The sequence below is a fragment of the Rhamphochromis longiceps genome, linkage group LG13 (assembly GCF_057381845.1).
Source record: "Rhamphochromis longiceps isolate RC_006_pf linkage group LG13, R_longiceps_female_GT1.1, whole genome shotgun sequence".
In the NCBI taxonomy this organism is placed as follows: Eukaryota; Metazoa; Chordata; class Actinopteri; order Cichliformes; family Cichlidae; genus Rhamphochromis; species Rhamphochromis longiceps.
This window is the reverse complement of record NC_140569.1, coordinates 16,969,132-16,991,667: the sequence shown is the minus strand read 5'-3', so window position 1 is coordinate 16,991,667 and position 22,536 is coordinate 16,969,132. Positions and strand designations below refer to the sequence as shown.

At 41.0% G+C, this 22,536-nt stretch overlaps 1 protein-coding gene across 1 annotated transcript; it reads right to left on the bottom strand.

The window, feature by feature from the left end:
- Positions 1 to 1,061: 1,061 nt before the first annotated feature.
- Positions 1,062 to 15,368, bottom strand: cdhr1a (cadherin-related family member 1a). The gene is made up of 17 exons (XM_085427775.1): positions 15,290 to 15,368; positions 14,545 to 14,640; positions 13,973 to 14,118; positions 13,833 to 13,883; positions 13,650 to 13,739; positions 13,470 to 13,556; positions 12,725 to 12,841; positions 12,439 to 12,582; positions 11,489 to 11,567; positions 11,296 to 11,396; positions 10,723 to 10,926; positions 9,913 to 10,065; positions 9,645 to 9,809; positions 8,262 to 8,329; positions 3,088 to 3,316; positions 2,759 to 3,016; positions 1,062 to 1,607 (listed from the first exon to the last, which is right to left on the bottom strand). Exons 1-17 carry the CDS (start codon positions 15,366 to 15,368, stop codon positions 1,062 to 1,064), a joined length of 2,613 nt encoding a protein of 870 aa, XP_085283901.1.
- Between the last annotated feature and the right edge of the window lie 7,168 nt (positions 15,369 to 22,536).

Here is a 22,536-nt window from a genome sequence, read left to right as displayed (position 1 = left end):
ACAGTTAAATCAGCACGTTTATAAATACTTCAATAAGTGCCTTTTCAAATTTTACAGTTCATTGAAAAGTTAAATTTGCTGGTGAAGAAGGGGAAATACTCTACTCTAAAGTAACTCTAAATAATTGTAACCTAAATAAAGTAATCTCATCTTGCAAACTAACAAGTTAATAGAGCTGTATCTATAACATACAGCTTATAATTTGATAATATAGTTTAGGGAGAACTTTAATGTTGCTACGTGTGTTATTACTTTATTTAACTAACACTGCCTTTATTTGGAAAAACAATGTGCTTTTATTAGTAGAAAATTCCCAAAATCTGCCACATAGAAAACAGAAGAACCCAGAAAATAAACATATGGCAGCTGCTACAAAACAGTGATCCAAACAGTACAGCACACCTGCAGAGTCGGATTAAAGGCCCTTCTTATGTGATCACTTGGTCTCCTTCACCTGGGCTGATCTTGTCATAGAGTTCAAGTGTCATGAAATCTCTTGTAAGGAGCTTGGATAGATCCTAAACAAACAGTCTCATTTGTTGAATTCTGAATGACTTCATTTCCAAAACCAGGTTTGCGTTCAGGAATTTTAAATTTGGTGTGTCACCACATAAATAAGGGGGATCTAATTGTTTCAGAGTCATACAAAAGCCAAAGGGTGTGAACTGAAAACATGGTTTGAATAATGACAAACATGCCAGGAATGTTTTTCTGTTTTAATAAAAATTGTGTTGTTGATTTACAAGGAGTGAAGCTCTTTGTTGTTTCAGTATATTTCAACACACACACACACACACACACACACACACACACACACACACACACACACACACACACACACACACACACACACACACACACACACACAAAGCACTGTTCATGTAGGTTATGAAAGCATCAGTCTACCGAACAATCCCACCTTCAGGTTCATTTGCTGGCTGCTCTGGAGCTTTTTATCATCACACAGGACTTAACGAAACTCTGTCTGATTGTCTGTCCTTTCTAAGTTCTTGAGATGGCCTCAGGTCTGAGAGTAAAAATAGAACCTTGATTAAATAGTGTTAATGATCTGGCTTTCTCTTCTGCTCCAGCCTCATCTTGAGCTCTGAAACCAGCGCTTTGCTCACAGAGTCCTGCCTGGTCACCACTGCCTTCTTTAGAGGTTTGGGTGCCACGGTTGCTGAGACTGTGGGAATGACCCACTGCCTCTCCACCGGGAGGCAAAAAGCTGGTGGAGGTGCACAGGGTGGCGGTGGCGGTGGCCACTGTCTCAAAATCCTGCCAGCATTGTTGTTGTGGTTGACATTCTCCACGATTACCTCTGGTTCCCGCTCTTCCTCTTTAACCTTAAATTTCTGTTCGTTCCTTTCGGGTCTCTTTAAGGGGTTTTTAAAAAGCCAGGTGTGCTGTGTCTTCGGCCTTCTCTTCACACGGCGATTGGGCAGGATCCGGTTGGACTTTTTGTTGCGCATGAATGTTGCGGTGGAGATGAGGACTGTCACTATGATCATGAGACTAATGATACCAGCAAGCATACCTAGGATTTGCAAAGGCTTGTTTCTATTCTGCATTAAAAATGATCCCAAAGGCCCCCCTTTGAGTTGAGTCTGTAAAAGAGCACAGGGAGAATTCACATCCATGGGAGTGAAGTCATACTCTGTCACACAAAAATATGTCCTGTGTATGTTTTGTTGCACTTTGTGCGTTCATCATTTGGTAAAAGATGTGTTAAATAAGTCTTTAGTGCCATTATAATTTACACAGACATAAAGAAAAACAAAGTCGCTTATTTATTAAATGTAGTTTCCTTGATGGACGATTGATTTTGTTGCCTGCTTCACTAATTTTTTATTAAATTAGTATTCTGCTCTTCTTATATTTTGTCAAGACAAGATCAGAGAGGTTGTCTGGGAAACTAGCGGAGACCATTCAGCATCAGAATCATAATCAGCTTTATTGACCAAGTATGTGCACACATACAACGAACTGGGCTCCGGCTATTTCTCTGAAAATGAGAATTTATGTGTGACCCAAACACAAACGTAAATAATTTGTTTAATTTGGTCGTAGCGTCATATTAAACCAGAAATACAGGTAAAACAAATTGTATAGGATCATTTATATTGTGCTCCTGTACTCTTTTACAGACACAGCCTTGTTCTGAAATAAAATCCTCTGGACACGGATTGCTACAAATTCTTGGTACCACATACTAATAACAATAGTATTGCTGTGTTGATGAGCTCAAGGCGAGCTTCCTTTATGGCACAGGCCTCCTTATAATCTTTCTGATCTTGCCCTGAGGTTGCACACGTGTCTTTTTCAAAGAGCTGCAGTACATAACAGTTGAAATGAAGACTGTCAGTGAAATGGCAAAGCTGACAATGGTCAAACAAATCCCAAACACTGTCCCTGGACGTTTCCTTAGGCCCATGAAGTATGAGAAAAATCTGGATTTGATCTGTAAACATGACAATTGCATTTGTGTGAGATTCAGTTTTGTATTTCACTATACATTCTCAAATTAAAATATTATGGTATAGTACTTTGTATAGTGTTTCAAATTTGATGAATGTGCATAAAAATAATAATAAACTGTGGATCTTCTGTTTGATATCATGCTGTTAACATCGCAACTGTGCAGGATGATTTATACAATGTCGATGCATAAAAAACTGGTATCTTAGTGGGTTTATCGTGAAGGCCTCACATAGATTTCATTGTCATATTGCTGGTCTTTTGCTTTGTTTCAACTTACAGCTTCAGTGATGTCAATCTTGACGACGGCGGTGGTGGTGAGGGATGGATGGCCTCGGTCACGGGCCTGCACCACCAGCGACCAGGTGCAGTCTCTCTTCTTGGTGATGTTCTGAATGATGGCCATTGACTTGATGTAGGACTTCAGCATTATCTCGCCTGTGTCAGCGTTAATGTCAAAGATATTGTTTTCTGGCTCAGCTTTCATGATGGCATACTCGATAACGTTGTTGGGGACCTCTGCATCATCATCCACAGCCTGCAGACAGTAAGGGTACTGAAAATATTCACTTTTACCAAGTTTCATTTTGTTTAAAGAGAGCTGCATACCTCTATTTTCACTGGAGCTCCAATCACCATGGTCTTCTCAAGGAAGTTATCATAGAAAGCAGGAGAGTGGTCATTCAAGTCCAACACAGTCACAAAGACTTCAGCCAGGTTGTATTTCCCCTCTGTGTCCTCTGCCTTCACATAGAAGTTATACTTGGACCTGACCTCAGCATCCAGGCTTGCCCACGGCTGTGTGTAGATGATCCCAGAGTCAGGTTTGATCAGGAACCTGTGTACAGTGATGAGTCTTCTGTAAACTGACTTCTTTGGACAATGAATATCAAGACACCATGCACCATGAACATTTTATACGTATTTGTTATTGTAGATTATATGATACTTTTCCCCCCTAAACAATTAGTCATCTGTTTTAAGCACTTGGATTGCACTTCTTGCTAAATCTTGGCACTGATTTTGTCACACAGACTGTGAGTTTTGGAGCTTTGAAATATAATTGTGATGTAGGCTGCTAATACCCCAACCTCAAATCTTTAGAGTGTCATTTAGGTCCAGAAAAAACCTACCTCATTTTTAAATGAGCTAACACAAAATCAATCTTATTACTTCTAGAAGCCAGATTGTTTTCGTCAGCTGGTCCTGTGACCTTATAAACACATACATTTGGTGCATTATGAAGTGATTGTTATTCAATGGAATGATTTTGTGATTAAGAGTATAGAGTAGGGGATATTAGGTGGGTATCCTAATATCCCCTCGGCTTGCTGCCGGTACGTTGGGGTTTTTCCCGGTGGACGAGAGGGTTTGTTCCCTGCGCCTTAGGGTCGGGGAACGGGTCCTGACTGTCATCTGCGCTTATGCGCCGAGTGGCAGTTCAGAGTACCCAGCCTTCTTAGAGTCCCTGGGGGGGGGGGGGGGGGGGGGGGGGGGGGGGGGTGCTGTTGTCCTGCTGGGAGACTTCAATGCTCACGTGGGTAACGACAGCGAGACCTGGAGGGGCGTGATTGGGAGGAACGGCCTCCCTGATCTGAACCCGAGCGGTGCTCTGTTATTGGACTTCTGTGCTAATCACAGTTTGGCCATAACGAACACCCTGTTCGAACATAAGAGTGTCCATAAGTGCACGTGGCACCAGGATGCTCTAGGCCGTAGGTCGATGATCGATTTTGTAATCTTATCAGCAGACCTGCGACCATATGTTCTGGACACTCGGGTAAAGAGAGGGGCTGAGCTGTCAACTGATCACCACCTGGTGGTGAGTTGGATCAGGTGGCGGGGGAAGACGCTGGACAGACCTGGTGCACCTAAACGCGTAGTGAGGGTGTGCTGGGAACGTCTAGCAGAAGCCCCAGTCCGCGAGATCTTCAACGCACACCTCCGGCAGAGCTTCAACAGCATTCCGAGGGAGACTGGGGACATTGAGTCCGAATGGACCATGTTCAGCGTCTCCATTGCCGAAGCTGCTGCATTGAGCTGCGGCCGCAAGGTGGTTGGTGCCTGCCGTGGTGGTAATCCCCGAACCAAATGGTGGACACCAGAGGTGAAGGGAGCCACTAGGCTGAAGAAGGAGTCCTATCGGGCTTGGTTAGCCTGTGGGACTCCGGAGGCAGCTGACAGGTACCGATAGGTATGCGGCTCGAGCAGTGGCTGAAGCAAAAACTCGGGTGTGGGAGGAGTTCGGAGAGGCCATGGAAAAAGACTTTCGGACTGCCTCGAAGAGATTCTGGCAAACCGTCAGACGTCTCAGGAGGGGAAAGCGGTGCTCTACCTGCACTGTGTATAGTGCTGGCGGAGCGCTGCTGACGTCGACTGAGAAAATTGTCAGGCGGTGGAAGGAATACTTCGAGGACCTCCTTAATCCCACTGACACGTCTTCCGAGGAGGAAGCAGAGTCTGGGGATGAGGGGAATGACCCGCCAATTTCCGGGGGCGAGGTCACTGAGGCAGTTAAACAACTCCTTGGTGGCAGAGCCCCTGGTGTTGATGAGGTCCGCCCCGAGTTCCTGAAGGCTCTGGACGTTGTAGGGCTGTCCTGGTTGACACGCCTCTGCAATGTTGCGTGGAGATCAGGGGCAGTACCTGTGGACTGGCAGACCGGGGTGGTGGTCCCCATCTTTAAGAAAGGGGACCGGAGGGTGTGTTCCAACTACAGGGGGATCACACTCCTCAGCCTCCCTGGGAAAGTCTATGCCAGGGTGCTGGAAAGGAGAGTTCGTCCGTTAGTCGAACCTCGGATACAGGAGGAACAATGCGGTTTTCGTCCTGGTCGTGGAACACTGGACCAGCTCTTTATCCTCTCCAGGATACTTGAGGGTGCATGGGAGTTTGCCCAACCAGTCTACATGTGTTTTGTGGACTTGGAGAAGGCATTCGACCGTGTCCCTCGGGGTGTCCTGTGGGAGGTGTTGCGGGAATATGGGGTGTCTGGCCCATTGCTACGGGCCATTCGATCCCTATACAACTGTTGCAAGAGCTTGGTTCGCATTGCCGGCAATAAGTCGGACTCGTTCCCGGTGGGTGATGGGCTCCGCCAGGGCTGCCCTTTGTCTCCGGTTCTGTTCATAATTTTTATGGACAGGATTTCTAGGCACAGCCAAGTGGCGGAGGGCTTTCGCTTTGGTGGCCTCAGAATCTCATCTCTGATTTTTGCAGATGATGTGGTTCTGTTGGCTTCATCGGGTGAGGCCCTCCAGCTCGCACTGGAACGGTTCGCAGCCGAGTGTGAAGCAGCGGGAATGAGGATCAGCACCTCCAAATCTGAGGCCATGGTTCTCAGCCGGAAAAGGGTGGAGTGCCCACTCCGGGTCGGGGATGAGTTCCTGCCCCAAGTGGAGGAGTTCAAGTATCTCGGGGTCTTGTTCGCGAGTGATGGGAGAAGGGAGCCGGAGATCGACAGACGGATTGGGGCTGCAGCTGCAGTAATGCGGACGCTGCACCGGTCCGTCGTGGTGAAGAGGGAGCTGAGTGTAAAAGCGAAGCTCTCAATTTACCGGTCGATCTACGTCCCTACCCTCACCTATGGCCACGAGCTGTGGGTAGTGACCGAAAGAACGAGATCGCGGATACAAGCGGGAGAAATGAGCTTCCTCCGAAGGGTGGCTGGCCTCTCCCTTAGAGATAGGGTGAGAAGTTCGGCCATCCGGGAGGGGCTCAGAGTAGAGCAGCTGCTGCTCCACATCGAAAGGAGCCAGCTGAGGTGGTTCGGGCATCTGACAAGGATGCCCCCTGGGCGCCTCCTGGGTGAGGTGTTCCAGGCATGTCCCACCGGGAGGAGGCCCCGGGGCAGACCCAGGACACGCTGGAGAGATTATATCTCTCGGCTGGCCTGGGAACGCCTTGGTATTCCCCCGGATAAGCTGGAGGAGGTGGCTGGGGAGAGGGAGGTCTGGGCCTCTTTGCTTAGGCTGCTGCCCCCGCGACCCGGCCCCGGACAAAGCGGATGAGGATGGATGGAGTATAGAGTATGCAGCAACAGCAAGTCTTAGCATGGCTAGCTTAACGTTGTATAAAGACTGGAACTAGTTGAAGTCGTGCAGATGCTTTTCGGAGTCTTGTCTCACTGAAAGGTTGCCCTAACTTCTCGTAAAGCCAAAAATTTTCATTAAATTGAACGGACAAGATAAAACAAGTTTGAAAGGTGACTTCAGAGGTGTTAGTGAGCGAGGTCAAACTCTGGTTCTCAAACTCTCGGGGTAGGCTCAACTGATGGAGCACAGAACCACTCCTGATGAGGTGAGGACAACCAGGGGAAAAATATGAAATTGAAATAAGAAGAATACTTTTTGGGGGAAACAAACAAGCAGGATGCTGTTATGGAGACCTCATATTACTAAACTTCAACCTATAGTGCCAGATTTTCTTTAATTATGCGATGCTGGAGAGATAAGATACAGTAAAAGATACAGATTGTTTCACAAACTGACTTGTTTAGCTGTCCTACAAGGTTCCAGCACAAGTTAGTCAGAAGCAAAGAGCAGTCTCTTTTCTCCTCCAATCCCATTAAAGGATTATCGCAGACCGAGGGCGGGCAGGCAAAAGGACTGTCTACTCTTGTGTACACTTAAGCGCTCAACCACAAAGTGTAAAACAGTGTAAAGTCTGCAATATGAACTGCTTTATTCTTTCAGATGCAGAGCCCAAGCATGTGGTCATGCATTGCTTCATAACCATTTTAAAATCAAAGCAGCAATTTCGAGAATAATCTGAGGTGACACAGTTTCAAAATCAGTTTGACTAAACAAGCACGCACTAAGCTAAATCTCTCTCCTCTGCTTATTTTGGAAATCCTTGTCCTTGATGCCTTGATGTGACATCACATATCTCTTCTAATTTATTGCTACAGAGGGGTGTAAAAATACTTTCCCCTTGCATTTGAACAACCAAAGTAGATGGTAACCTCATTCCTACCAGCATGTGCCTGTGGGTTTGTGTTGCAGCTGAACAGACAGTGAACATAAATATAAACCCAAAAAATAAAGGATCCCAATGGCAAGATGTGTCTGCATTTTAAGTGTGAGTAAATGCACGCTGTGGATATACAGTACTCTGTAATATCAGAAAGAACTGTGTAGTCTTGGATCTGGAGAATGGATTTCTGCTGGGAAACTAATAAAAAGTGAAAAACACTAGTAAATCCTCTGGGCTACGGTGCTTAGGGGAAATAAAAAGAATCAAGTCGTGATATGAAAAACTAGTGTGCTCTTACATATCTGTCCAGCTTTCAGGCAGATGTGTTTTTGCTACAGTGTATGCTTACAGTGTAGTGCATTATTTGAAGAGATATACTTTATTTGAGCTTCTTGACACAGTTGTACATTAGATATAATGTTTATTCTATAAAATTTGGTTTCACTACTGGAAAAAAACCCACATGTCAGGTGTTGATTACTATATTTTACTATAGTATAGTAAAATATATTCTTTTTTCTTTGTACTATAAACATTAAAAATATTCTTCTGTGATCACTATCCAAAGACTGATGAATAGACACAGTGAAGGCGACAAAGTTATTTAGTTATTCTCTGAACATTTAAAAGATATATTCTAAAATCAAATTAATGCTTTTTCTACACCAATGCATGTGAATATGTGGAGGTCTTGTGGAGATGTTGCAGAGATGTTACATCTGAATATGTGAATGGAACAACAGCATTTAAAAGGACTCATTTTTACTGTGTCCTACTGGCAAAACATAAAGCTCATTTATTGCACTTACAGCTCAGCCCCTGATCCATAGATAGAGTACTTAACTTCACCCCAAGGTCCTGAGTCTGGGTCAAATGCCTGTAGACAGGTATCAATGAATCAATCAGTCAATAAAATCTTTATTTTGAACATAAAGTAAAGACAAAATCAGCAAAAGCCATCATATTCACATGGGAAAAACAAAAACAAAATTCACGTTCACACAGATTCATGTTAGTGTAATATGTTTATGCACTGAGTAATTATACTTTCATTAATTATTTGTAATTATTTAATAATTATTTAACTACTCTAGTATTGTAACAGTATTATTTTTAATATGTCATTAGATACAAATATCCATCCATCCATCTATCCGAGCAACCACAGGCGAGAAGGAGGGTCCATGCAATTATCAATATTTAATGCACAACCTAATAGACATTTAGCACCCTGTCTCATCCATATAGTGCCGTGTAAGTGAATGACAGAGCTATGATAGAGCATAGAGAATAAAATGTCATGTTTGGCTGTAGATTAAACACCTGAGTTCAACGCAAGTTTTACAGCAGTGAGTTTAATATGTTGCAGCACCTATCCTACACTAAACTGTCATTCAAGCACAGCCAATGACCAGTACTGTGTTGACTTGCCTTTTCTCTTTCCTCTTTCTTTTTAGTTTGCATCTGTTTTCGTCATGAATGAAGAAAAATCTGCACTTTCGTGTTGTCTGCCAGCATGGACTCAGTAAACTGAATGAAAATGTGCTCAACTGGAACATGATGTTTCAGGGGTCAGCTATAAAAAGACAGATTTTTGATGTCATAGGAACATCATCATCATCATCGGCTAATCTTTGTGTCTGTAGCTGCTGGGATGCCTGTTCACTGTCTCTATGCGTCCAAGGTCAGTTGTTGGCTGCTCTTCTATCTGATTGAAATTGCCTGGGATCAAGGCAACAAACCCCTGTGGTGTTCACGCAAGGTCAGGATTTAATAATGAGCCTCCCTGTTGCTTTGAGCCCCTGTGGGGCTGACAGGAACAGACAAGGGCAAAAGACGAAGTGAGCCAAGTATCAATCAAATCGTCATGTCCTTAAGTGTTCCTTTTACTTCAGTACATATTTTGATGCTGTAGAGGCATGTGCTGCTAAGCATCAGAGAAAAAAAACATGTCTGTGAATTTGGTGTTACACAACAAAATGAAAGTGATAGCCATCTGGCAGCTTACGTCGCCTAGCTTTTATCTACATGTTTTCACATATTATCCCAACCCTCCCCGCTCAAAAAGTCTACATTTAGGGGATTAATAGCCCTGTTGGGCATTTTGTTAAAATCAGCATTCCTCTTTAGCTCTGAGTGACGTACATTGGTGATGGCATGTATTTTTAGACAGGATGAAGAGACTGGCTCACCGTGACTGTGACCACATTGGAGCCACCGGGTGAATTTTCTGGAATTCTGGCAATGTAGTAATCTGAAGAGAATTTGGGAGCGTTGTCATTGGTGTCCAGGAGATGAATGACGATGTCCGCTGTAGCGCTGAATTTCTCTGGTGTGTCGATCTCAACCGCAAGGAGCTGAGGAAGAAAAAAATATTAGAAATATACATGCATTTTTCAAACCTAATTTTAATCTACTGTAGTGCATGTATATTTTGGCATGCTAGTGTAAATAATTTACCTTGTATGTTAGAAAGTGGTATTTCTCATAGTCCATGGCAGCAGAGTCTTCTACTAAGATTGTGACTTGGGCCTCATTGAGTACAGTCTGAGGGACAACTCGCAGCATTCTTCCTGGTCCAATCAGTCTCAGGTTGAATTTAGCATTTGCACCCTGCAAAAGCAAAAACACATAATTATCATATCAGATCTATGCTTCATATGCATAGATCTGTAATACATAATAATCTGCATTATTTTCAGAGCTAAAAAAAAGCAGGCATGTAGTAAAGTTTCTTATAAAAGTGATGAGTAGCAGCAATAATATTCTGGCTCACACAGAAAGATACTGTCTGACGCTGCAACATTATTATCAGAAAATATATTTAGTGAAAATCAGTCATATGGCTCGTAAAGTACACAGAGCTGAAAACACAAAGACACTTGCGTAAGCTGGCAAATGGCACAGAAAGCACCTTTTAATTGTGTTGGATTCCTTTCAAACTCATGCAATTTTAGAAGGATTGACTGTGATAATGGCAGGATTAAAGTCATTATGAGGACAGAAACACAGACTCTGTCCTGAACACTATGCTGTGCTATGATGCTATGATTGATGTTGACTAAACCAGTTACTCATTAGATAACATTATAATTATCACAGAAAACAAATGCTATTACATAAAAACCAGTCATTGTTACTCTTGGCTGGCTAAGGCACCTTTGAAAGACAACCATGAGTGGTACGAGTGTTGAAAAATACCTGCAAAAAAGGAAAACTTGAAGCTTGTCATAGTCAGTGTAGAGAAAACAAGACAACAAAGGTGTTCACCTGATCAGAGTCATTGACGGTGATTTTCAGCCCCCGGAGGATCTCTCCCTCGGGTGGATGCTCATACATGGTCAACTCAAACGTGCTCTGTGGGCCGTTCTCTCCGTAGAAAGTAGGCGGATTGTTATTTAGGTCCACAACACGGATCACCACTGTGGTGACCTCATAGTCCATGAGTCTGCCTTCGGGACTTACTTCTGAAGCCTGAACAGATGGAGTAAAAGTCAAGGTATATTTATCACTCTTAGAATCAGAGACATGGGCCGATTGGGTATTTTATCTACCAATTTTACTATCGTGTTTTTCCCCCTAATTTTCCTTGTAGATTCATTGAGCCACTGTTCAGCTAATCAATGCACTTTGATTAGGTCTATAAACATTTTTGTGTGGACACAAGCACTTGTAAATAAAATCAGAAGTACAAAAAAATCCCAAAGTGTTTGTTTACATGCAAGTCTTTAGAAAATAGCTGTCTGAGAAGATCAGGCTTTGATTTATAAAGCAGTTATTATATTAAAATAATATAGGAGAGAATGTATGCAAAACAGAGTTGGTGACTGAACAGCAACTTACCCTGACTTTAATGTTGAAGATTTCTCTCTTCAGATAAATGGGGAGAGTCAACAGGGTGATGCAACCGCTTGTTTTATTGATACTAAAAACACCGTCATCACCTGGTGAAAAATATTAGATGGATGAACCTTTATATAAATATTTCTCCCTTCATTTTAAGATGATTGTAGCTTCCTTTGACAAAATGGCTCACCATCATCGAATGAATAACGGACTGGATTTGGGTTCCCCACATCACCATCTCGGGCCTCAACAGTGAATATTTCAGATCCCTAGAGAGAGTAAAGTAGAAAGATTTTGCATTTAATAAATTGGTGGTGGCATGCATCTATAAAAAATAGATCTTCAAAAGCCTCTTTTTGAACCACCATGTGTCTGGTGCAGTTAGTCACAACAAATCGCCAAAATCTAACCTTCTCTCTGTTTTCAAAGGCTCATTTAAATGTCACACTCCTAATTATTCTCATTTGGATGAAAGTCAGACTGTGTAAACTTGCTGTGATGAGCTACTGCTGTGACATTTTGCAATAGTGATAAAGCAGTGAAATGCCAGTAATTAAAGCTATGTGATGTGATGTGCCTTGGGTTTTGGGCTCTTTTGTTAGTTATTATTTATACTGCCAATATAAAACCTAATCATTCCACATGATGCCGCTTTATGACAGCAGTGTAACTAAGTTGTCCTAAACGAAAAAGAAAATGACAAAAATGTGGCCATTGTGCTAACTGTGGGGTGGCTGTAGCTAAGGTGGCAGAGCAGGTCAGCCACTAATCAGAAGGTCGGTGGTTCGATCCCAGGCTGCCTCCTGGCTGCATGCCAAATATCCTTGGGCAAGATACTAACCCCATGTTTGCCTACTGGTGGTGGTCAGAGGGCCTGGTGGCGCCTGTGTCCGGCAGCCTCGCCTCTGTCAGTGCGCCCCAGGGCAGCTGTGGCTACAATGTAGCTTGTCATCGCCAGTGTGTGAATGTGTGTGTGAATGGGTGAATGACTGAATGTAGTGTAAAGCGCTTTGGGGTCCTATGGACTAGAAAAGCGCTATACAAATGCAGGCCATTTACCATTTACCATAACTGCCACGTATTTCAACTCTAGACTAAAATCAGTGCATAAAATCACCGGGGGAGCGTTTTCATACTCACTGGCACTGAGATTTCGTAAACATAGCCAAAGTAGGGAGTCCCAATGAAAGATGGCAGAGTGTCTTGAGCATCAATCACATTAATTGTCAGGGTAGCAGAGGAGGACATAAACTGCTCCTTCCCATTAAAGCTACCACCACCATCCTAGAACAAAAGTAATAACAGTTTAAATCTGCATTTTTAAATGTAAGTCTCCTAGATCAAGAAATTGCTAATTTACATGTTCCTCTGCTATAATCATGTTTCATGATTTTATGTTCATCTTTGAGTATAATACACCAAGCACCTTTGCAATAACAATGACAAAGTGTGTCTTTGCTTTCTCATAGTCCAGCATTTCTCCAGATTTGACACGAAGGACTCCACTGTGTCTGTCGATGGCAAACAGAGTGGACTGAGCACTCTGCAAAGAAAATGGAACAAATGCATGATTTTAAAAGCACACGCAGAAACACAAATAAGGGGTTACATGAGCAAAAGCCTGTCACTGGCACTCTTAAAACCCTTTAACAAACACTCACATGAAAAGTGGTCAGGTGGCAGAATAAAACCATACAAAAGCTCCTTGAAATAAGCCAATTCCAATATCCAGTCTTTGCCCCTCTGGATGTAAAGTACCCATATGCTCAAGGACATAGCAGGCAGGTGAAAGCTGATGTGTCCAGATGTGGACTGCCTGTCTCCTACTTCCAAGCCAGCTGTTCTTTGTTCTTAATAGTCCAAAGTGCAAACTAACATTGTGTCGCTGAGCCACCCCTCGCCGACACAAATGTAACTGCCATTTAATCCCCATCTTCATAACTACACCAACATATTCAGGCACAAATACACAGTAACACAGGAAAATATATGTAACCCCTGCTTAGTACAACTATACGTCATCAGTGTTGAAAGCAGATTATTGAAAAAACTTAGCGGTTTACAATTTTACCTAACAAGTAAAAGAGCCCCGGGAGGTGACACAAATCCCTTTGGGGTTGTGTAAGGAAGGGCGTGTGAGTGGGCAATATTTTCCCACTGCAAAGTGATACCTGTAGGTAGTAGGTGACCGAGCCCCCTGAGCCTGTGTCTCTGTCCACTGCCTCAACTTTGTAGATACTGATTCCAGACTCTGTTGTCTACAATGTACAAGAAAGAAAAGGTAACATTTAGAGCTTAACAAGACCTTTTTCACTTGGAGAAACAGATACTGTTGTCTCGGCTTAACTTACTTCCAGTACATCAATGATCGCAGGCATGTTTTGGAATTCAGGCTTTTCATCATTTGCATCCATTACAAATATTGTCACTCTTTCCACAACCTAAAAGCAAGAACCGACAGTAGGATAAAACCACAAAGCATGTTGAAGTTTAGTATTTTGACTTTTTTTTTAAAAGGAGCTAAAAGTTGATACCTTGCTTTGCCCATCAGTGATGCTGACAAGAACATCAATAGAGTCTTGTTTCTAAGTAAATAATAGTAGTAGGTTAATACAGCAACCAAGTTGTTATAAAAACACTGAATTGTCGATCTGTACATCTTTGTAAAGTTTACCTCTCTGTCCAGCTTTTCTACTAATGTAATGTTTCCAGATTTGGAGTCGACGCTGAAGTACTCTTTGGACCCTGGATCAAAGGAAAGGCCGTACCTCACCTCTTGGCCTTCAGGATCTGTGCCATTAAGACGATAAATTTGTGTACCTATAGAGAGATATCATTATTAAGAGTAAATATCCCCTCACAGAAACAAATTGTGGAAAGGTACACAGTTTCTAACCATTTACTATGAGGTGTACGTTTCTTTTGGTAACAACTGCTGTGGAACAAACCAGCCTGAAACACTAAGTACCATTTGGAGTATCCAGACTGATGCAAGGTGTAGAGGGACAGCTGCACTGCATTCGCAGCCAGCAAACTGTCCCTGACATCAACAGGTGGCAGCAGCAGATGAGCATGTTAGTGTGAGTGCATACACGCCACACAACATCTGTTCATCTATCAAAGACTACTTAACATCCTGGACTCTCACATATTGGCCACCACAACACACCATTTTGATGATTGGTTGTTCTACAGTCCTATTAGCTGTTCACACTAAATGTTCCCCAGTACAGAGGTCAATCTCACCAACAGCAGTGTCCTCTGAGAGGCTGAACAAGGCCAGGTTTCCATTGTAACTGTAGGGTCCATTGTCGTAGAAATATGGAGCAAAATCTGCTTGTGCTGCCGGCAGACACATAAATCAGAGAAAAGAATATTTAAATGTCACAGGTTTATTTGGCATAATCTTTGAAAGAAGAAATTGTGCTCCCTGAACTATCGGTGAGTGGAGGCAATAAAGCACAACCTTAATCTATGACTGAATCAGTCTACTGAGTGTTTTGTACACATACTACTGATATGAATTTGTAATTTTAACTGGTTCTGTCTCTATAGATGCTAAAATGGCAGAAGAAATGCTATGTAAACTGTATACACAACCTCCTCTTTCTTTGCACTTTGTCTGGGATTAAAGGTGCATTACATCAACCTCCTAAAATACTCTTTCTATACATAGACCTGCGATCTCTGCTGCTTTTACCTGTAATACGATTCCCGTTATTTAAAACAGTTTTAACCTACTATTGCATATCAGCTTTAAAACTCATTTCATAAAACAAGCAAATAATTTTGTGTATCTTAAAAAAATACTTATATTTCCATTTGGAAAACCCAGGACATAAATAAACTGAAAACTGAGCGGAGGTTCTTTATAACAGTGACAGAATTACAAAATTAATACATAAAATAGCCCAGAGTCTGAATATCATTCACAATCTGATCGCATCAGGATTAGTAAACAGTAAACAGACAAACAATAAGGTAAACTTACCAAAGCAGGCATGCACAAACACAAACAGTAGTAGCAAATGTGGTATCCTTACATGCTTCATCCTAAAGAATAAAGTCATGAAATCGCACCATGAAGACGGCTTCGTCAAGAGACCTCTACATGAGCTACACTTCTCAAGGTGTTCTCTGGCAACTGGAGAAGGCTAAACGCAGATGCTCACATACTAATCCAATGACACATCTTAAGAGCTGATTCAGGGCCCCCGTAGTCTCCAACTGGGCCTTAGCAACCAAAAGGCCAAAGGAGATGACTCTGTCTGCAAAAGCTGTACATCTACAACTTTGCAGTAGATGTACAGCTATATTCTTCACATTTTCAACTTTTAATGTAAATTGTGTTATTACTAGCCAGAAATATACAGAAATCTGTTTTATTCTGATGTTGTCTAAATGATAATTCATAAAAGTTAAGCTATTATCGCACTTTTTACAATCACTGGTCACAGTGAAACATAACGATCAGGATGTTAATTTTGTTTTTTAGTTTTAAAGCTTTGATTTATGATCTGCTCTGAATGACCGCAGTCTCAGCTATGTAACCACCCCGTACTAAATATAATGACCATTTTACATAAAATATTGTGACCAACTATGTTTGATGTAAATTCTATACTGTAACTGTAGTCAGTGATTTGTTTATATTGGACAAGGGTACCATCTGCCATGCAGACTTTACAACCATATGTTTCAGTAACATAAAAAACCCTCACTACCTATGCAAGTAGCTTTTATGTTGAACTTTTATAACTAAAAACATCACATGTAGTACTAAAGCGGGCTAATCTTCTTGATTGATAATCTCATTTTCCAGCAGGTGGAAATCTCCTGTAAACAAATGTTATATAATACTTAGCCAGAGGTCCTCTTTTTACCAAGGTAGTTATTTTTTTTTTACAAATATTTACAAACAAAACATAAATGTTTCCAAATTTGATAGTTTTAAATTCATTTTTTCACTAATCCAAATAGTCAGTCAACATCACTTAAAGTGACTCAAATAATCTAATAATTCTTTCTCAGTTCTCTAGAGTGCAGTAATGTTTAAAAATCCAAGTAAAGACCTCAAACTCGCTGTCTCTATCCTGCTGAAAGAGGCCTAATATAATGTACGAGGGTGTACATGGTCTGCAATGGGGCTTAAGTAGGTGGTACATGTGAATGTAATGTCAACATTACATTCACACTGTCTACTAGTTTACCTTATTCCTGGTGCCAGGTGTTCTCCAGGTAAGTGATTTACACACAGTGGGCAATCCACGTGATGTAAAGGAAAACATGATTTCTCAAACCAGGCCACCTTCTTCCATTATCGTGGCAAGTTCTCATGGTGAAGTGTCCATCGTTGATGCTTTTGGTGGTGGACAGGGGCCACTACAGGGGCCTCACTAGTCTGCAGGTATATATACACAAAAAACCGTATTGCACTGTGTATTCTGACACTTTTCTATCAGAACCAGCATGAAAGTTTTTTGCATTTTGAACTACAGTAGCTCATCTGTTGGATCGGACCACACAGCCCAGCCTTCACATGGCTGCCCATGACCCTGTTGCTCTTTCACCACTGCAATAGATATTGACCACTGCAGACTAGGAACACCCTGCAAGAGATGTAGTTTTCAACATGCTCGGACCCAATCATCCAGCCATCAAACTCAAATCCTTACACTTGCCCATTTTTCCTGCTTGTAGCACATCAACTTTTAGGACAAAATGTTCTGTTGCTCCTTAATATGGGATGGAACAGTATCCCTAACAAGCGAAGAGATAGTCAGTGTTATGCCTGATGTGTGTTTATAGATAGCCTTTTATATCCACATTTCTATTGCATAGCTATCTACTATCTACTTTATAAGCTCAAATTGCAGACCAAAAAACAAGAAGGAAAAAAAATCCCATTTGTTTTTCATTGGCAGATGTTATATGTTTCTTCCCCACTTGGAAAAATAGGTCAAGTATACAAATGCATTGTTTAATTTCTATGCATACCATTAAAACACTTTGCATGAAAGAGGATTTACACACGTGAATAAAGCATTTCAGCATCCAGTCTCGTGCTGATATTAAATCTACTATATATAATCTGAGCTTTTGTCCTAGAACTTATAGTGGATAACATGTTCTAAGTGTGTGCGTAATTCACGAATGTTTTCACTCAGAAAAACACAACACACAGATGCAGAACATCAGGAGCATCAGTACAGTTTAATATCACTGACCTCTGACAGCAGTTAAATTCTCAGCATATATGATGAAAGCTTTCAGACTGGGCATGTAAATATCCAGCATTCAAAGAGATCAATCATTTTCATGCCTTTTGAAACTCTTACACAATATACTTACTGAAAATGGTCACATGTCAAGTTACTTCTGTGTTGGTACTTAGGGTCATGCCTCCAGCTTTAATTTTTGTAATACTGACGGATGGCATGCATTAAACCACTGTTCTCTAATCTGTACACATGTGATGCATGGAGCCTAACTCTGGTAATATAAACTACATCAGATGTAAATATGAAGCACAGTTAGCACTTACATTGTGGTTGTAAAAAAGCCCAACTGAGTTATGGCACGTAACATTATGTAGGTTCAAAAACAAGTACTTTATATGTGTGCTTATATTTAATAATAGTCATATGAATGCTATGAAGGTTTTTATATCTTCCCAATGATGAGTGTAAAAAGTATGGTTAAAAGTTCACTCTTTTATAGTTTCTAGTATTGCGATTTCAATTATTGTGACATATGTGATAAGCTTCTGATTGTTGGTGACAGACCATAAGGATGCCCAAAGGAATTTTAGGGCCATGCCTAATCACTAAGACTAAACCTGCCTCAGTGTAACCTGAACCATTTGTACTAGCTGCCAACAAATGACAATGATAAGCTTCCAGATGGGTCACATTTGTCATACCACATTTTTGAATGGGTTTGTGTTAACATAAAAGATTTAGCATCAAGATGAAACCATAAAAAAGATACATTTAAGGAATAAAGAGCAGCAGAAGACGAACATGTTGTATCACAAAACAATCAGGGAAGCAAACACAGCAAGAGAGTTCTTTCCAAAATAAAGGTCAAACATGGATTCAATCACTTATAGCTTCTGAATATGTGAAAAACACCTGCATGAAGAATCGTTCAAACCAAGTATTAAAAAGGGGAAGCTCTTTAAGTTTCATTATTTCTCCATAAAGTGTTACAGTTACACTGGATTTTTCTTTTCACATATTGCAGCTACTGTCTAGTGACAAAAAATAAACCCTAAATTATAAAATGCCAAATGAAAACACTGATTATTTATTTACACAAAAGAAAGTAAGCAAACTAAAACTATAGCCGACTATTTTACAAAATTAAAATGATAGCTGAAGCATTTAAATACATTTTATTTCAGATTCCATGTAATGATGATCATATGACTGAATGTTTCTGCCATGAACATTTCAGCTTGTTGTACAGGATTAGAGTACATAGCTCATATTTAGAACACGTTTTTGGCCATTTATCAAGATGCGATGTTGACAGAGAGAGCTACATGTAGAACTAGTTTGGCTCTGTTTCTGTACATGTCTCTGAAACGTGAGAGTCTGGAAAAAGGACTAGTGAACATGTAGATATGTTTATCACTAAGACGAAGAATATTTTGGATTAATCTTGTTGGGTTTGAAAGAATCTCAAGCATACCAAAGATACACTCAAATCATATATTTTTATTCCCTGAAAACAAACTTGTGGGTTTATACGGTATCTGGAGAGCTTGATATGTTTAACATAAATTGATAAAATTCCAGTTAAAACAAGCTGCCCTTTCCCCCCTGCTTAAAAAAAATAAATGAAAGGAAAGTCATGTATTTACCTGGGCGGAAAAGGAGATTTACCAAAAATAGAAAGGGAAACTTTGAATAAACTGAACAGTACTTGTATCACTACAAGAGCACCTGTTCTCAAGCTCCCCACTTCAGCTTTGGCCCTTTGGATTATTATTGATAATCTCTAGTGTGGTTTGCCAAGGCCAAAGGTTTGCTTTCAGTCCTGGTCCACTCTAAAACTGGGTCATGCCTTTAATCTCTCCATCTACAGTATACTGTAGGTTAGCAGCCTTTCATTTTCATAAACTGCAGAATGAATACACGGCACATTTTTTTCTGCTGGAGTAACTGTGGACTAAAATGATCATTAGCATCTGCACAATAAGCAGTTTATATATAATCTATTAACATTTTATTTCCATATTATGGATGAGTCCTGACTACATTAAAAATAAATAAATAAAAGAATTTTTAAATTAAAATGAGGGTTTAGCAGTGAAAAAATATCTAGGAAAACAGCATCAGTAAAAAAAAAAAGTAGTATTCACAACAGTATTAAACTAAAACCTAAAGTAATGTTAATATATGCAGAAAAATGCACAAAATATGGGTATGGTGTGCTTACCTAGTTTGTTGTTTTCAGGGAATGAAAATATATGATTCTTTGGTATGCTTGAGATCCTTTTAAACCCAAAATGTTTAATGAGGATAACAATGCAATCTGACAAAAAAAAAATCACAATGAATTAAACACTTTAAGCCCTGACAGGAGCCTACGGAGGAGTTCAAACTAAGCATTTGCTCTCTGATGCACTGCTCCATACTCTGCTTTTACTTTGCTGCCCCCAAGTGGTACAAATCAGATGGTAAACACTACATGTAAAAATAAACAGGTCTGTTTATTTGGCGTGCGTTTGCTTGGATACAGTTTAGAGACAAGACAAAACAAAAACAAAACAAAACACAAGCATCTATCTCAAACAGCGGGTCAACTGTAGTAGTGAGTATCCAGCTGTTATATACTTATACAACCACATCTGTAGATGTGTTCTGGACCTTTTTGCCAGCATACACGTAACAATAATAAGAATAGCAATGTTTACCAGCACCCCACAGACAATGTGAAAGTACATTGTACACAGTACTGCATTATGATTCCATGCAAGTTCTTTGAAAATCGACCGGCTCTGTGAAATTGAGGCAATACTAACTAAATACACACACCTGCTTTTGTGACATGCTTGAATAACAGGAAATAAATAGCTTATGAAAGCTACAGCATCTGCAAAAAGCCTTTTTTGCTGTGCTCTGTTGTTTCTTGCAGTGTAAAGGTCAGCACTGCTCTTCAAAGTAGCAAGATAGGATGCTAATAAAACGAGCTGCTTAACCTACCCCTACCTAGGGTTGCCAACTCCCTGAAAAATAAATAAGGGACACCTCGTGGCCAGGGCTGGGCAACCCAGTTGTCTTCACCCTTCCCAGTGTGGTAGCTCTTTTTTTGTGTGTGAAATTATTTTTTAACCATTTGACTTGAACTTGATTTAAGCAGATGCATATTCTTTGTGATATGACTATATGTGAAACAAATGATCATTTAGCCATTTATTTTTAGCTCAAAATGACAACATTAACACAGTAAAACAGGTCTCTTTCTTAAACAGAAGCCTGTCATGCTTAACTTTTGAGAATATAAGTAAATCTTTCTTTAAAAGAACTCTGTCCTGCTTAACTTAAAATTATATAAATTAATAGAAAGCAATAGAAAGAAAAATATTCTTGTAACAGTGCACATATAGTGCATTTAGTACAATTGGCTTCAGTTGAGGTATTATTTCAGCTTTTCTAAAGCTAATCAGCTGCTCCTGTTTGTAAACCCGCTTGTTCCCATGATTACGCATCATAACTCATCATCATTATTCATCTATGTATTACTTTTATGTATTAGTCATCTATTTGTTGTAATCATTTATCCTTGCAGTTGTTTATTACACAAAATAAATTATATTATTACACTTCTGGCCACATAGCGCTGATATTCACTGCACATGCCCATATTAACCTTAACCAGAGGGTTTAAAAAAAACAAACCAGTGTTTACATACCATATCTGCTTCTGCCATGCCTGGTGGACAAGAAATTGGTTAAGGGTTCCCCGAGCTTTCACGCCCCTCGTGTTCTTCATGTGCCCACCATTAGAAGCATGCCTATGGAAAAAGTGCGCCAGCACACAGTGCAGTGCGCTTTATAGTGCACTTTTCCAGCCAGGTGTTTTCCTTTTCCCATTCCTCCCTGTACTTTTGCAGCCTTTTTTTTCTTTCTCTGAGCGAACAAACATTGCTGCTCTAATGCTGGGCTTACACTGTGCGATTTTTGGCCCATTTTGAGCCGATTTTTGAGTCGTGCGACCGATTTGGTGATCGGCCCGATTTTGGCCTTCATCGTGCATCGTGTAGTATACGTGGGGTAACGAGAAGCGATTAACACCTCGAGCAGCTCCCGATCATCAATCGCTCGTGAGGGTGTCACCACAGGCGCTCACATTGCTCACGCGCAAACACATAAACGTCGGTGAAAAAGATGGAGCAGCACAGCAGTGCAGCGTGTGATCTGGACACAAGCGATGGAGGCACAACTTGTAGAACTTTGGAAAGCTCATCCGAGCCTTTTCGATGTGGCATCACAAAATTATCACGACCATAACAACCGTGAAAATAGTTGGATTTACACTGCTGCTCAATCACAGCTGCCTGATCAGTGTTTTTCATTAGCAATTTAGCAAAGTTGATGGTGGCGGTGTGCGTGTCTGTGTGAGTGAAAGACAGACACAGAGAGAGAGCGACAGATTTTCTGTTATAACCTTCATTTTATGGAGGCACAGTGTGCCGTCCGAGACTTGCACCGCAGTGTCGGCGTTTGTTTCCCTGTTGGCCGGTATTTTCTTCGTAAGCGACCTTTCCTCGACCAATGAGATAAGCGATAATCTGACTTGTCATACTCGAATTGTCATAAGTGTGCTGTCAGCTCATTGGTCACAAAGCAGGAGAGGGGCTGGGAATTATGTTTTCAAACAAAGTGTTAATTCCATTAAAAGTTATAGACTACTTTTGATTCTCACTGTATTACGGGATAAAGTGCGTCCCTTATTAGCTCAATACGGGACGTGAACTTTTGTTTCTAAATACGGGACGATTCCGTTTTTTAAGGGACGATTGGCAACCCTACAGTGAACGATGGCTGTTAAAGTGCTATTAGTGAAACACTTTTCTTGCTGCTTGTATTTATTTTACCAGCGACTGCCACAGAGTAGAGTTGTTTTCTGCAGCTGCGATATTAGCTTGTAAAAATATTTGCCTGATTACTTTACTCGGGGGTAAAAGTTATAACTCGTTCCCTATGAAGAGCTCAGTGCAGTTTGCTG

Coding starts and splice junctions, on each gene's coding strand:
- cdhr1a (XM_085427775.1), bottom strand. CDS start 15,368: ATGACTTTATTCTTTAGGATGAAGCATGTAAGGATACCACATTTGCTA. Junction 14,641..15,289: donor GTTTGTGCATGCCTGCTTTG/GTAAGTTTACCT, acceptor GTCTGCCGGCAG/CACAAGCAGATTTTGCTCCA. Junction 14,119..14,544: donor CTCAGAGGACACTGCTGTTG/GTGAGATTGACC, acceptor ATCTCTCTATAG/GTACACAAATTTATCGTCTT.